At 37.5% G+C, this 16,860-nt stretch overlaps 1 protein-coding gene across 3 annotated transcripts in view; it reads left to right on the plus strand.

Moving 5' to 3' along the window:
- The window catches only part of FBXO11 (F-box protein 11), a 75,141-nt gene that overhangs the window by 49,914 nt on the left and 8,367 nt on the right, over positions 1–16,860 (plus strand). For all 3 annotated transcript variants that reach the window (XM_064509904.1, XM_064509905.1, XM_064509906.1), the window contains exons 8-12: positions 2,647–2,753; positions 2,847–2,958; positions 8,087–8,193; positions 8,278–8,415; positions 16,569–16,786. In XM_064509904.1, the coding sequence (XP_064365974.1) occupies positions 2,647–2,753; positions 2,847–2,958; positions 8,087–8,193; positions 8,278–8,415; positions 16,569–16,786 (682 nt within the window). The remainder of the gene's footprint in view (positions 1–2,646; positions 2,754–2,846; positions 2,959–8,086; positions 8,194–8,277; positions 8,416–16,568; positions 16,787–16,860) is intronic.

A 16,860-nucleotide genomic window follows, 5' to 3' on the forward strand; every position in this document is an offset into this window, starting at 1 on the left:
AGTAAGTGGAAAAGGGATTACCAAAGGCTTTTGCAATACAGAAAAAAATAAGTGATAACAAGGGAGGAAGGAGGGAAGTAGGTAATAACATGAGAATAATTTTAAGGGTAGCAAAACCTAAAATGATAAAGGCTTTGTCAGAATAAGGCACTTCTTTTTTTTTTTTTTTTTTTCTCCCTTCCTCTTTCCCAGACAGAAGTAAACATTCATATGCCAGTTCTGCATCTCTGGATTGAAAATGATAATTAAAATAAGTTTTGAGCTGTGTTCTTTACCATAGATCTTACTGATTGTAAGACCTAAAAGGACCCCTATATTTTTGTGTGATACAATTGAACAAAGTCGCAACAATTATTTCCTACAGTCTAGCTTTTTTTTAAACTGAAAAGTAAAATTGTTTTTAACTCCTTTGAGGAATAACGGAATTGTTCGTCAAGGTCCAGTTAATTTTTAACTCCTCTAGGCAGCCCCTTGTCTTATGCTTCCTGTTAAAATACCTCTAAATGGTCTCATATTGGTTTGTATACTGAGCACACCCTCTGATCCCCATAGATTGTGACTCCCTTAGACTTTGGAAGATGGACTTTCTAGGAGCATTAACTGTATTTTTGCTTAAAATTTACAAAATTAGTGGCACTTTTCTTTCCCTTTGATGGATATGTGTTGAAGGCTAGATAAGTACCAGGTGAATAGATAAGGGTGTGGGTTCCCCCCCCCCCGCCCGTTTTGTATTATTTACTCTCTTTAGAGTGGTTTGAGCAAAAAGCTGAAATCAAGATGCATTTAGAACGCAACCAATGCTTGAGCAAGTCACCTTCCCTTTTCAGCCTTTTCTGGGGGGAAGAATCTAAATTTCCCCCAAATGCACTTATCTTGCTAATTGGTATGTTCCATAATGGTATCTTTGGGTGTATCCCAAACTCAGAGGCCCCTGATGGAGCTCTTGTGCTGAGGGGAAAGAGAAACCTGTAGACAATATTGTACAAGTACATGGCAAACGCCTCCACGCACAAGTCCACAAAGCTGTCTGCTTCACTTAGATAGTCTTTCAGAGTATCTGTCCAGTGTGAAGTACAAATATTCCCTGCCTCCTAGGAGGAAACGTATTCTGGTGTTAGTTTATGGCTCCTTTATTTCCTCCCAGGGACTCCATTTGTTTCCTGGTTTCAGTTTGGCTGCAGTACTGTGGGGCTGTTCTTGCCAGGCTAGTGAAGCATACTGATGTGTGGATGCCAGTGGCATTTGTGCCATGGAGGAAAAACAGTAAATTTGATACAAGTGTTATCAGGCAGTGGAAATATGTTTCTTACGATGATGCAAGTCCTCATCAAAGGCTCCTACAGTTACTGCCCAGTACTTAGGGAATAGTGGTATGAAGAAGAGCTAGACTACCTTAAAATATTTGCAGCTTTGCAGTAATGAAAGCAGAGATCTGGCTTTTAGATAGTGAGAACAAGCTGGATAATGATGCAAATGTTGCTTCATTCTGACTGGCACCTTTCTGCCTGAGTGATAAAGAACAGGACATACTGCTTGTCTGTGCTAGTGTCAACAGACAAGAGGAAAAAGATCTGCTGGTGAGAAACCCTGTGCATTGGCTCTTCAATGTAAAACCGAATTTAGGGGAAATATCTGGCCACGCTTGTGTGTCTCTTGTTACGTAGCTCGCAATGGCTTAGAGCTGCAATCATATAATTTGATCTGCTATTATAATTATGAAACTTGAATCTTTCTGTTTCATGTATTGAGGAGGGCTGCTTCTAGCTTGCATATTTAATGTCCTATTTTGAATCAGATGGACAGTCCTGCTTGTGAATGAGTATCACTGAATTTACACCAATGTTAAGATGGTTGTTAACTTGTGCTCCCTCTGCTGGCTCTTGCAATAGTTGTCATTTTCTCCCCCTAAATTAAGGATAAAGACTATTTGCACTGGAAATCAAATTGCAGATTATAGGAATTTCTAAATTAACTGTTTTGAAACCTTCACTACATACATTCAAAAGTCTGGTTCAATTTTAATTACACAAGTCTGTCTTGTAAATAATAATGAGGATATTGCTGCAAAACTGAATCTTTCATTCAGGAGTGTGGAGAGGTCACTCTTAGGTCATGAGCAGATTACTAAGTAGATGTTTAAGTTGGTTCAAATAGGTGATGGAATGTATGTATTTAGCTTTAATAAAAGGGTTTAGAATACCAAAATAAACTGTACTTCATAACGGAATTACAAGTGCTGCTAGAGTGGAAACCCAGTTTGTTAAACCGTTTCTTTAATTTGTGTTCGGAAAATGCAGTTGACATTTTGTAGCTATTGTTTTCTTGCACAGATTTTCAGTTTGTAGTTTAGTTTAATGGGGGGACCATTTTCTTAGAATTTGGAATAAGAAACTAGAAGTCAAAAAAATGAGCTCTGCACAAGAGACTTGCTCGTGGTACTAGATACTAAGGTAGTTCAAGTTTGTATTAGCTGAAGATTAGTTTCTTGATTGTCTCTGAAATTCTGTTTTAAGATTCTTTCATCAGTAAGGTGGGGTTTTTTACATGCTGAGAATCGTCTTTTGTTGTTGGTTTGAAAAGAATTCTGTAAGTCTGTGAGGACTTTTCATTGGCATAAATGAAGATTAATTTTTTTGTTGTTTACAGCACCTGGAAAAGTAGCAGATAAAGTCATAATAGAAAACACTAGAGATTCTACCTTCGTTTTTATGGAGGGTTCTGAAGATGCTTATGTTGGATATATGACAATCAGGGTAAGAATTTTAACTCCAGCAGAGCTTTTAATATTTTTCATTTAATGCCTCTCAAATGAAATATTACATTTATATTTTGTGTTCCTTTTTCAGTTCAATCCTGATGACAAATCTGCTCAGCACCATAATGCACACCACTGCTTAGAGATTACCGTGAACTGCAGTCCAATTATAGATCACTGTATTATTCGAAGTACTTGTACGGGTTAGTGCGTTTTTTATTGTTTGAAATTAACACTGTGCTTAAAGCAGGCTATTTTAACCTGGAACATGGAAGCAGCACAAAAATTGGTTATGATCACTGTTCCCACACTTCTTTTTTGATGCAAGTGTTTAATACAGGTCTGTAAGCCTTACTACCTTGAAATGGCATTATTACAGTGATCTCTTTGTGTCTAAGACCAGTGTGATTATGTCTTAGTCTTCTATTTGAATCAGTTTGAACTCTCTGGGCAGTTACTTTAAAACCTGGTAAGTGACAGGAATGTGACTATATAAAATGTGTATCTGTTTCTTGGTGTATATATAATTGTAGCTAGCAGGAGAGAGGGTATATGAAAAGGGCATAAGGGACTTTTACATTAGGTTCAGTGCTACATGCAGTTATTGGGATTGACAGCATTAAAACAGTCGAGCTGTAGCTGGTATGCTAAGTTCACTTTCCATCAAGAGTGGAAGGAATTTCCTGTAGACAAAGGAGGAGTCATTAGCTATAGTGGCAGAAGAGATGCATGATGTGGAAGACTGAATACTTATTTCACCACCAGAGATCATCAGGAATAATTATACCACCTGATTTGGGAAACTTTGGTAGTCTGGATTCAGGAAAAAGGATCAGAAGTAGTGGCAACCAGAGAGGATATATGGCAGTTCACAAGCACTAGAGATGTGGCAAGTTCGAAGTGTTTGCAGAACAAGTAGATGAAATGGAGCATCAGAAAGGGGAGGTCAAGGAGAACTAAAATGCTCAGTCTTTGCATGGAAATCCTAACACAGACTTCACATATCTAAATTCATCTAGTGAAATGAATTTATACAGCAGGCTGTGCGTAATGGTTGTGCAGCCTAAAGGCAGGGAAACAAGGAAGATCTTCAACTAGACATAGAAACTACACTTTACTGCTAGGGATTATATAGGAGGGAATTCTTCAGGGAGCTCTAATAAGGAGAGTGTAAGTATTCCTTGTCTGCATCTTACAGAGGGAGACATGCTCTTTCTTGGAGGTTTCAGGCTGTCAAACACTTTCTCTTCTGGTCAAAGCAGCTGGGCCCTTCTCATCACCTCAGTTTTGTTGGAGACAGATCAGCTAACACGTAGGGTTGTTAAAAAAGAACAAAGGACAGCTAGCTGCTCTCAGTATTTTTTTTTTTTTACCCTTTTTTGTGCTAAGTACTAGGAAAACAAAGTTTATGAAGAAAACTTGTTCTTTAAGCTCCTACATAAAATGTTGGGGACCTGATATTGAATGAGAAGAACTGGATTAATTTCTAGGACCACATTCAACTTGATTACAAAAGTAGTTTGAAGATCTGCATGGCTTTATGTTAAAACATGTGCTTATATATAAGCTAGTAGAAGCACTTGCTATTTCTGTGAAAATTGTTTATTACAACCAAGCTTTGATTTCCATGGTTACTGTTTATTATGAAATATTATTTCTGATCAATTGCAGACTCTTGCCCTCTTTAATCCTCTGGATAGCTGATTTTTTTGTTTGGTGTTTTTCCTTCCTGCATTGTATTTTTGCTTCTGAGTGCTTCAAAGTCAAAATTTCTGGTCAATTTTAGAGGCTGTAGGTAGGCTGTACTACCAACATATATCAATTATTGATTTTTATTGACTTTTTTAATCCTACCAAGCCTTATTATAACCTCCACAGGAAGTACTGAGTGTGTGTAAAAAGGGAGGAAGTATGGCAGTCTGTCAGAAAAGACTTGTCCTGTTTCCAAGTCACTGACATCTCTGAAGTATTGATCCATGAGCATTCAAAATCGTACTTTTAGCACATGCTTGATACCCTGTCTGTAGACATCCTCATTACGTTAAAGCATATTTCTTTAATATGTTATATGTAAAGTTTTTGTTGTATGCAATATGTAAAGGTGGAAGCTGTGTGAGTGATTTAGGCTGGAGGTCTCTTGCTACCAGAGCAAAGAATCTTTGAAATTTTAAAATAAAATTTAAATGGCAAGATCCTGACTCTAGATGTTCTATTGCATCCATCATATAGGAAATCTGTATTAGTCATCATCTTCATAGATAAAACAAGAAGTTTATGGCAATGTGTGTGGGTGGCTTTTTTCTTCCCTGTATTGCTTAAGTGTGTGCAATCATTATGAGTAAACAAAATAAAGCCCACACCAGTAATGTGTACTTGGTACTTTAGAAGGACCAATTTCACACAACAAAAAATGAAGCGAGTTGGAATAAAGAACTTAAAACAAAATGAAAACACAAATCATGACAGAGGTATGTTTTTTGGAACATCCTACTGGGTTCCCAAAAGTTTACAGTTCCTGAATGTCCCCAAGAGGAGGAGGAGGAAAGGGGAATGAAACTACTTATGGAATATAGGAAATGAAAGTATTAGTTAATATGAATCAGAAGCTAGGAATTGCAGGAAACTGCAACTGGATGCCCCACCTCCACTGCCCCCACCCCAAAAAAGGACCCTGAAAAACAAAGACAAGATCTAACAAGATCTGGCTGGAAGAGACAGTGACAAAGCCTTAGCTTGGGGAACAAAGGGAGTTTTAACAGTGATACTTATCCATCATAGATATGGAAGAATTTGAATGGCAAAGTATTGTGTAATTTTTGTTCCATATTTAATGAGAATAGGCAGGAATGATAAATGTGTTCCTACCCTAGAGGGATAATGAAATACGTTCCACTCTGACAGTAACTGTGGATGAGGTTAAACAGCTGTAAAAATAGACATTCTAAAATCATGCAAGAGGTTTAAAAAGAACCGGCCAAGAAATCTTCTGGACTCTATTATTATATATCAGCAGTAACTTGAAACCTGGGTGAAATCAGGGACGGGATGACTAAACAAGATGATAGATGGCAACTAGTACTGCCCATTGATCCCCGGTAGAATAATGAGGTAGTCAATGCAGGGGTTTGATCAATCAAGAATTAGGATTTATAGCTGAAGCAAATTAATGTGTATTTACAGAAAGTTGTAATGGTTACATTACACTTAGCATTTTTGATGACCTTATTTGACTTTAAAAAAAAAAAAAGGGGGGGGGGGAAGGAGGGGCAGCACTCCTGGTATAATTAAGTAGATCCTTGAAAGATATTTGACTTGGCCCTGCAGTGCCTTGATTAAGACATTAGAATGTTACAGAATTAACGCAGCATGTATTAAATAGATTTAAAATAACTTGCAGTTTGGTTATAAATGGTTTTATTTGTGTCAGAGTATTCCAAAGATCACTTCTTGACTATAAGCCACTTTAACATTATCAATGACTTGTAGAGAAGATATAAAATGCATACTGATGAAATTTGTAGATGACTTGTAGACGATTAAGGTGTTTGTAAATAACCAAGAGGTTATTTACAAAGAGGTTGCCACATCCTGTTTGTAAGGTGGGTTCCGGTGAACAATATTCACTTCAGTATGGGCAAATGCAGAGTTACACCACTAGGCACAAAAAGCCAGTTGTATGTGCTTGATAGACCTCTATGACAGGAAGCTGTATTGCTGGAAAAGGTGAAGAGTCACTGTAGGTACACAGCTCAATATGAGCCCTTATGTGATAAAGTAGCCAAAAGAACTAACATGATCCTTAGGTGAACCTATGGGAACATTGAATAGAAGTGGAGAGACTGTTACTCCTTTGCTTAGTCCTGCTTCAGAATAAAGTGCTCTTTCCTGGTGTCCATAGCTTAAAGCAGTATGTTAAAAACTTAACGGTTCAGTGAAAAGTTGTAAAGGGCAAAGTGGAAAACTTGATTCATAATGAAAAATGTTCCAGCCACAGCTCATTAAGTTTTCAAGGAGAAGACTGAAGGGATAACTTGCATTAGATAAGTATATGCATTGAGTATAGCATATGCTGGTCTAAGGGGAACAAGTAACTGGATTCTGAAACTAGAGAAACTGATAGGAGAAACTAAAATGTCAATTAGCAGCATAAAAACTCTATAACAAACTTTATGGTAGTTCCTCAACTATTGGGAATCTTTAAATCAAATCTGTTTCTAAAAGATATATGCTGAAGTCCCTGCCAGTGGAATTGAAGCAGTATTAATTCAGGAAATTCTTATGGCCTGTGTTTATTCATAAGGTCAGACTAGACAATAGAAATGACTTTTTTTTTTTTCCCCCAGGATTAAAAAAAAAAAAAAAAACCCGCTATGAATGAATCTGAATTACTAAAACATAGGCTATGTGGTACTGTGCTTAAAGGTGATACGAGAGCTTACTAATGGGCATGTATACCAGCTTGCTGCTTTAGTGACGCATAATTGAAAGGAAGGTGTTTGTTATGTAGGCCAGATACCCTTGAGATGAAACCTGGCCATTTTGAAATCAGTGTGCATCTGGCATTGATTTTAGTGGGCACAGACCATCATGCTTTCATCGTGTCCTGCAGTTTGGGGATTTGAGCTCATCTGATGAAGTCCTGAATGGTTTGAGTCTGAGCTGCCTGAAGAGTTTGGGTTGGGGATAGTATAATAGTTGAAATCATCCAAGGGGATTGCAGCAAGGAGCTTTGTAATTCAGCTGGAAAAAGACCTATGGATTTCTGGTGTGTGAAGTTCTTTACTCCAGATCATGCTATTAATCTTCTGCTCATCTTTAGTTAGACAATGCATCTTTGTTCTGGAATGCTACAAAATTATTTGTTTGGGCTCTTTGAAGGGTTGGGTTATAAATAGTTTAAAGGAGTTAGTCAAGGAATAATTAGTATAGGATTTTATTACATTTTTGTTATCCTTTGTTGTGAATTGTCAGTATACAGTATGCCTAATGTAGAGAAATAAATGAGCAAAAACTTTCATAAGCATGAATTATTATAAACTGTTGTCTTCTGGCAGTCATATGCAGCTGTGTAACCCTAGAAGAGGGTGGGAGGGTGGGTGTTTGGGGTGTGGTGTTTTTTTTTCTTTTAAGTAACTTCCACCTTAGTTTTTCACAACTACAAAATGATGACATTAGTGGTTTTCTGACTTTGGTTTGCAATGCTTTGGCACTGTGCGTGCCAGAACTCTTTTAAATACCAGTTCACACTGATTTCTCTTGCAAGAGCACTGCCAGACTATTTATAAACACACTGTGCTTTGAAGCTATGGTAACTGTGCTGCTTTCTTCCAGTTGGCTCTGCTGTATGTGTTAGTGGCCAGGGAGCTTGTCCTACTATTAAACACTGTAACATCAGCGACTGTGAAAATGTTGGACTTTATATTACAGACCATGCACAGGTATTTTCTATATCAATTTCTTTATTTTGGTGAACTTGCTTACTGTTATTGATTGCCATCATAACTTACCACTTCGTTTCCTAGGGAATATATGAGGACAATGAGATCTCCAATAATGCGTTAGCAGGGATTTGGGTTAAAAACCATGGAAATCCCATTATCAGACGGAATCATATTCACCATGGACGTGATGTTGGCGTTTTCACTTTTGACCATGGCATGGTAATGTATACGTTTTCTTTGAGGAAAGAAACGTAGATGTTGCATAGCTGAACAAAGTTTACTGCCTATCATTGGAGTGTGTTTAAAAGCCCTGCTTTTACTTGTGAACAGATATTTTAGAATACATTTAATGTTTCTTCTCTTGCCCTTCTGTGGGCAATTTCACTGTAGCTTAAAGACAAGTTTAGCTGAAAAAGGTTTAAGCAAGCATTTTGCAGTTGATTGACAGCCTGTTACATTGAATTATATTGCAGTGATAAAATAACCCTTGAAATAGGAAATAAATGGTAGGTTTACATTTATGCTATAACTTGACTCTTTTCTTTGAAACAGAACAAAAAAAAGTTTTCTGTAGGATTCTGCACCTTTATCAAGGTGCCTGGAAGATTTGAAAATGTAACAGAAAGTTGTATGGAGACTTAGTCTTTCTTTAATGTTACATCTCTGAAACAGGGTATGCCCACCTTCCCTGGGAAGAAGCCTTTTTTTTTTAACATGGACTTAGTTGTGGGATCGTAACACAATATTTTGCTTCAGAGTCTAAGCCTTCTTTCAACATAATGTTTGTTTCTATAAGTCAAAAGTGATGATTGCTGTGTTACGTGTAAACTAAGGCCATAATGAGTGTGCATAGCACTTGAAACAAAAAAACAGAATGGATTTTTGCTACTGAAATAGAAGATTATTTGCTGGTTTGTTTCAGCAAAATACTCTGCGTGTCTTCCAAACAATGCCAAACCATTGTTTTTGCCTGCTTGAATGCCAAAGTCCCAATTCTCTCCACCCAGCTGGCAAAACTAGAAGTTTTCTTCCGTTCACTCCTTTGCTGTAGTTAAGAACACAAATGTGCACAGCACCTCAGAAATGCAAAATGTGATCAAAGTATGGTGAACTAAAGGTCAAACTAAATAAAGGCTACTGAAGTTAATGTTACTCATTTTTGGATTTAATGTAGTAAAAATCAGCATTCAAAACCTGTAAGATTTCAGCTTCCCTCTTACCTTTACAAGGGTACCACAGAATTTGATGATTTTGCTGTAGGATTTGGCTTATATTCTGAAAGAATTGTGTGCAACTTGAGTTAAGCTATAAAGCCAGTTCCTCTGGGCTGTCGTTTTTAAAGGTGTTATAGATGAATAGGAACCTCTTCTTTGTTGTTGTACAGCTATTTTAATAAAAGCCTCACTGTAACAAACTTGGTTCCAGAAAGCTGCCCAAGAATGAGGTCAGCCAAACCCAGTGTTCGCTTGATGCACTGTGGAATGCTATTGCACGTCCCCTTCGGTACATCTTGTTCCTAGCCTTACCACCTGACATGCTTCTTGACTAGCTTTGGCTAAATATGTGTTAGGCCTGTTCTTCAATTAGAAGAATTAGATCTCCTATGTTATATCAGCATGTTCGCTGCAAGTAAGTGTCTTCTATCATCAAATAGTTGGCTTGCTGGCAGACCTTACTCAGTCCCTGAGAAGGCGGAACAAAACTTGTAAAAATGCGAGCATTGAAACTAATGGCTCCAACTAGCAGAGAGATATGTCCCAAGTCACACTTCTGCAAACATAGCTTGGGTGTAGACTGGACCTCTGTTCTCTCACTTTATTTCCCTCACTTTATCTTCTAACCTTTGGATCCACTGTTCCTTCAATATTCTTTCTTATGTATAACCTCTTGATGTTCTCTTCTTCCCCCTACCCCGTTCATCATTTTCAGATAGGTAATTACAGTAGACATTTATTTTTATTAAGTTATCACCTTCACTCAGTGGTCATTCTATCCAACCAATAGCCAAGCTTTTTAAAGTAATCTCACTCCTGTATTTGAAATCTAAATGTTTATCAATTCAGGCACTAAACTGCTTTATTTTTCCTGCTGAACTTCTACTTGAGGTTTTTCTGTACTGTTCTGTACTTCCCCTTGTTAGGGAGGAATGCTTTGTTCCCTTGTAAGTGGTTGTTCTGTTGCTTTAATTCTAACCCCAAATTGGTTGGGTTTTTGATTAGTATTGGCAGTCAGAAAATAGTATTAATAGAAGATCTACTGGATAAAAGATAGTGAGGATTTTCTTCATCCCATTCCTGCTTCTGGGGGAGCAGGGCGTAAAGGAGCAATGCCATACTAGTCGCAGCTGATTGATCTGCAGTTTCCTGGTCTCGATGTAAACTAAATAGGACATGCGCTGCTGTTGTTTTGCCATTGGCATAAAATCTTCTTGCCAATGGAAGGTCAAATGTAGGATTCTGCTGCGATAGGTTCATCTTCTCTGCTCTTAATTACATCTGAAGGAGCGTATTTGCACTGTTTTGGGCAGGATTACACCTGCCTGGAAGAATGCCTTGCAATAGTGGTCTGGCAGATTTTTGTTATTTCTTATGTAGATTCTTATGTAGAGAGCAGCAACAAGCTAAGAAGTTATGCCTTTGTTTTATACTGCCTTGGCGCTGCAGGTTGCCACTGCCTGATCTAAGCTGTATTAACATGTCGTATAAGTACTCCTAATCTGCTTCAGTGGATACATATATACATACATCCCTCCAAGACTTAAACAGGTTCTGAAATGTGTAATGAAGTGAATTCAGCTATAGGAAAGCTGGCAAAGGAGAATGCTTCAGTAACTCCTGAAAGGGAGGTGTATATGTGTAGGCTTCAGGGTTAATTGGAAAGCCTGGCTAGGAGCCACTTCTGGTTTAAGTATTGAAGTATTATGTACATGAGTATTAAAGTATTAAAGAATAATAAAACTAGACTGTATTTGCTTGACTCATTTGAAATCAAAAGTGTATTTGATCTATTTTCTTACAGGTAGAAAGCCTATTCCAGTTCTGTATTTCAATTATTCTGTATTCTAGCGCTGTAACCAGTGTGGTATCACAAGCAAAACATAGTACAAAGAAATTGTTCTTTGTTATTGAAAAGAACAAGAGCACATTAAAGGAAACATGAATAACGTTTATCTTAGCTGCAGACATTAGAGTTGATCTCCTGTCTTATACTTGTGGTTCCAGGTTTGGAAATCTTACATGCAAAATTGATGCAGTCTTTGTGATACCTTAGGTTTAAAAAAAAAAAAAAAAAAAAACCAAAAAAACTACAAAATAACTTCCCCCCAACCCCTCTCCAATGCAATAACACTGGTGTATGTGTTTGGGAGGTATTTTGATAAGTAGGAGGGAAAATAGGGCAAATTATAGAATATACTATCTTTAAGAATGTCCCAGTTCCAGTATTGAGATGTTTCTTAGTTACAAACTTTTTGAAAGATTTTTTTTTTTCCTCCCCCTCATCTCAGTCTGTTTTTGGCAAAAAGTACTCTTTGTTCTGTCTCACACTAGTGATAGTCGATGGGGTGACATCATTGGGAAAGTACAAATATCCTTTAAGTGACATTATATTTTTCAGTTACAAATCCTACATATACTTAAACAAATTAATGAATTTTTTCTGTACCCTCCTCTTGCTTCTGTTCTGTTATTTTTGAATAGATCTATATTTTTCATTGCTTGTACCCCACTGAAGTGGGAAAAGTACATTCCAGTACTGAATTCCTACCCTACACATTCCTTTCCCGTGGGTTTGCTGTGCTGGAGTGCTGGTTGAGAAAGGTTCAAGAGTGCTTTGTTTTTCAGTTTTGTGTTCTCAGACTATTCTTTGTGTTTTGATACTTGTGGAAACTTAACCTCTTATTACTAAAGTGGCAATATTCTGACATTTGCCTTAGTGCTTGTGCCAACCATTTAACAAGCAGGCATTAAAAATGCAGCGTGGCATTGGCAGTGTCCTGCATTGCAATGTCCTGCGTTGGCCTCTCTGCCAGGTGCATGAGACAAGTTGCCAGACATTCGCCATAAATCATATTTAGCCATTGTATGCAAGCAAAAAAAAAAAGTCAATTTACTGTAAGAATAAGCTACCATAATTTTATTTAAATTTGAGGTTTGGGCACATAGTCTCTATTTTCCTTGCTCCCAAATGAGAAATGTAGCACTGTTGCTTGTTTTTTCTGCTTACTGAAATAGTAGCATGTGACTCAGTAGAGTAATTAGGACTAGTTGGCAGCTCATTCTTTTAAATATTACAAATTTTAAAGAAATGTATGTACAGTTAGGAAAATATAAATGAAACTTCTGCCAGTTGCTACATAGAGTACCCCAAAACTCAATTGGCCTTTTGCTGCAATAACAATTTTCTTCTGTGTGCTAAAAATAAAGGGTTTGTTTTGTACCTTGAACATAGTCTTCTTTATGCTGCATTTGGATTTTTACATCAACACGAACCCTCAAATAGAGACTGTTCCCGGCTTTAGAAGGCAGATTTTTATAAAGATGTCTCTTTTTGTTATCAGTCGTGCTATATCTGTTTGTTTAAAATGATACAGAGTCAGATACTCTTTAGCAATTTGTTTTTCTGTCTTGATCTGCTGGTAGTTTTTCCTTGTCCTTTTGGGGACACTAGCTTCAATAAATTACTCTTCAAATAATGAGATAAAATACCTCTGTATGTCTGTAATGTCACCTTTTTATAAATGCAAAATAAGTTTAGTTACTGAATTAGTCTTGATGTAAAGAAGTCTCCTGAACCTGCCCAGTTGCGCAGGACCTGTTTCTTCGTTATCACGTGAACTTTTTTGGTATGTTAAGTGGTGTGTGAAAGCATCAGCATTAGAATTACTATGGTATTTATTCATTTGTAATTATTTTGTCTGGTCAGCATAACATGTTACAGTGGTATTTTCCTGCCCACATAGCAGCTTTTCTGTGGTTGTAACTGTCATTTTGTGTCCATAGCTAATGCTTTGCCTGGTGTTTTAAGTAAATTTGGTGTAGAGAGCTGCTTTGTAATACCTTAGCAGTAGCTTCTGCTTCAAAAATCTTAAGTATTTTAAATCTCCTTACACTTTGTATTTTTGTGTGAGGTTGTAATCTTTTTTCACATGCATGCTGTATTCCTGCCTCCTTAACAACCATAGTGGCCCTTTCTTATTAAGGGATCTTGACACTTCAGGATGCTGAATTCTCCAGGTTCTTATGCTGTTAGTTGATAAGCTATAACCAAAACGGGTCAAAAAAGAGTACCAAAATACCCAGCATGCTCAAAAATCATACTTAAAAGGATATGGAGGCAACATAAGATTTGCGATTCCTCTGTGCAGAGGAGGAGCGCTGGCCTTCCTGACCTTAATAGCTGCTCTCTAAATCTTTGTAAAGGATCTGTGCTTGAGCTGGTTGTCAGCTGCACGTGGCTTAAGGATTGCAGGTTGGCCAGCCCCATATATATGGGTGTTTAATAGGGTTTAATGCAGTTTCTCTTTATAGTTTTTGAACGTTGTAGGATCTTGCCTAACAGAAAGCCCTGACTTTCTGCTGCAGCAATCTGTTAAGGAGTCTGAGATCTAGATTTTTTTTTTCGTTTACAAGGAGCTCTCTTTTTTTACCAGTCACAAAGGCTTTTACAGCAGTTTCTCAGCTTCTTCTGAATAAGTGGTCCTACCTCTTGGAGCCTTTAGGAGAGCAATGACACTTGTATTCTGCTCTCTTGAGTGATATAAAGGTGTTTTAGGACATAGTGAGCAGGATACTATTAATTTGTAGGCCCCTCTTCTGATGCCATCTGTGAAATTGCATATTATGTGGATACATTGAAACAGAAGTGTACAAGTGAGAGGAGCCTTCTCTTTCACTCATTTTCCAAAAAAGTTCTAAAATTACAGTGTATCTGATATGGTTTTCAAGAACTAAGTCATCTTATCAGAATTTCCATACTATTGAATAAATACTTGCTGAGATTCACAAAGATACCGCTGACTATGTGATAAAGGCTCTGCTTGTTTGCAGCTTCTACATGACACTTGAAATGGTTGTGAGTAAGTGCATCTAAAATACCTTTTTTTCCTTCATCCAGGCAGTTGCTGTAGTCACAATACATTTGGTACTCAAAAGGAAGATAATCCTTGAAGTAATTAAAAAGACACCAGATCATAAATTAATATCTTAATTGAAATAATATTTTTCATTAAGAGGCTTAAGCCTTGTTTTATACTAAATTATCATCTTAAGTTTCACTTGTGGCTTTGTTTTAAGCAAAAATGAGAAGTCTGTGTTCCCTTTTGGGATAAGAAGTTCAGAAGACTGCCTGTTGGCATGAAGGTGTATTTCTAAGGAGATCTCTCTTAGATTCCTTTGTCAGTTTTTGTGTAGCTTTTTGACTCAGTACAAAGAAATTTTATCCTAAATCCTTGAAAAATATTCTGAATACTTTAAAGAAGTAATGTCTTTCCCTTTTTTGGCTTTTTTTTATTTATCTGTGAGACTGGGAGCTTGGGAGCCAAGCTGCACATACTGACTATTTTCTTTGGAGCCTGTTTAATTAGTGCAGTGCCCTTCCTGGCTGCAAGCCTTGAAGTAGGGAGAAGTGCATGTTTTCTTGATTTCCTCCTTGAACTGTGCATGTCTCTGCTTTTTTGTAATTAAACCATGTTAGATGAAGTCTCTCAGCAGCTCGCAGTACGTGAGTAAGAAAACAGTAAAACAGAGCACTTTCTGTATAGGTATGCTTAGTAATAACTTCTTCAGTAATTTTCATATGGTAGGTAGAAACACCAGAACAGAGGTACTCAGGTCTGAAATGATGTGAATAAAAGCATTGTGCAATCTAGTTACACAGAGCAGTAGGAGAAATTGTGCTTTTTTGTAATTTTCTAGTAAAACAAGTCTTCCTAATTGTATAACTAACTCTGGATAGCTATAGGAAAAAATGTATTTGGACCAGGTGCCTATGAGGGCAACTGATGTTTAAGAACAAGCCCCTTTCCATTTGGACTGAATGTTTTAACTATATATAGATGTATCAGCTCCTTGAACAGGTAATTCTTTGCACGAAGGGGCTGATACCGCTAAAACTATAGTTGGCATTTTGTAGATTGTTTATAGTATAGATGGCTTTGGAGGGCCATAGAGAGCTAGCCAAGAGAAAAGGAGGAGTCAAGATGTGTTCACATTATCTTTCAACCACGCGTTCTTGGATGTAAGGGATGGTGCAGCTTTGGTTGTCTGTCAGCAGTAGTACTGCTCTGAATGTCAAATACACTGTTTTTAGTATTGCCCTCTGCAGCTCTCCACTGGAGATAGCCTGAGTTAGAGCTTGCAAGACCCATCCACAGAGTAAACCATCATCGCCTTAGGATTGTCTCCCATTCACAATAAGTGATACTTCCTCTCTCCTGTTGTATAGTTTTAGTTCTTTTAGTTGGGCAAAACACACATATGTAACATCATTAAAATTCACCTCAAAGAACAAGTTGAATTCATTATCTAAATCTTTTAAAATTGTGTCAGAAGAAGTGCTCTGAAAGGATCGATACAGTTACTCTGCGTGACCCTGGAATGAACGGAACTGGAGAAAGGACGGGGCAGAAAACAACCTTTGTGCTGGGCTAATTTTCGCATGGATATGTTGATCGTGCTGCCGCAAAAGTGCTTGTGGGTATAGCAGAAGGAGCAGGAGTAAGCATGCCTGGGTGTTGTTGGGTAGCTTTTTTTCATGGCTATGCTGTTTTTAAAGCATTTGTTGTATTTACATTTTCGTTTTAGGCCTACTGCTACTGTAGTGTTCAGATGGAAGTGTGCACCCTTAAAAAAAAAAAAAAAAACAACAACAAAAACAACAAAAAAAAAAACCCCACCTCATTGGCAGCTTAGACCAGAAGAAAGGGAAAGGAGGATGCTATTCAGCCCTGGAAAAATTACTACTTTTCTGTGTTCATATGCATTTATTCTGACCAGTCATTTCGAAGAAATATAGGACACTACTTAAATAACTTCTGTTCTTCTCATGTTGTTCTGGTTCTAAAAACGAGCAGGTAGTCTTCTCTGTAGCACTGCACTGTTGATAGTGGATCTGTGGGCTTTAGGGCCTTTAAAAGGCGTTTTACCCTTGGGAGGAGCTGCTGAACAAACCTGGAATTCAGTCCTCTTTGAAATGCATATCCAAAGCAATACAAACAGTTTCTTGATACGGTATTCTAAGTTGTTTTACTGTTTTCTCTTTAAATGACCACATTGTTTGGAGGGAAGGGAGGGTAGGGAATAGCGTCTTAGAATGTTCTGCCTTCACATAAAAAAGGACTTTTACAGGAAACTTTGCATGTTTTGTGTCTTAAGGGTTATTTTGAAAGCTGCAACATACATAGAAACAGGATAGCAGGCTTTGAAGTGAAAGCATATGCCAATCCTACAGTAGTGCGGTGTGAAATCCATCATGGCCAGACTGGAGGCATCTATGTTCATGAAAAAGGAAGAGGACAATTCATAGAGAACAAAATCTATGCAAACAATTTTGCAGGTGTTTGGATTACCTCAAACAGTGACCCAACAATAAGGTATCAGTTTCCTCACTGATATTTTACTGATATTTAGAAGCAGATTTGATGGGGAGGGGAAAAATGCAACTTTA

Source organism: Dromaius novaehollandiae, chromosome 3, assembly GCF_036370855.1.
Source record: "Dromaius novaehollandiae isolate bDroNov1 chromosome 3, bDroNov1.hap1, whole genome shotgun sequence".
NCBI lineage: Eukaryota > Metazoa > Chordata > Aves > Casuariiformes > Dromaiidae > Dromaius > Dromaius novaehollandiae.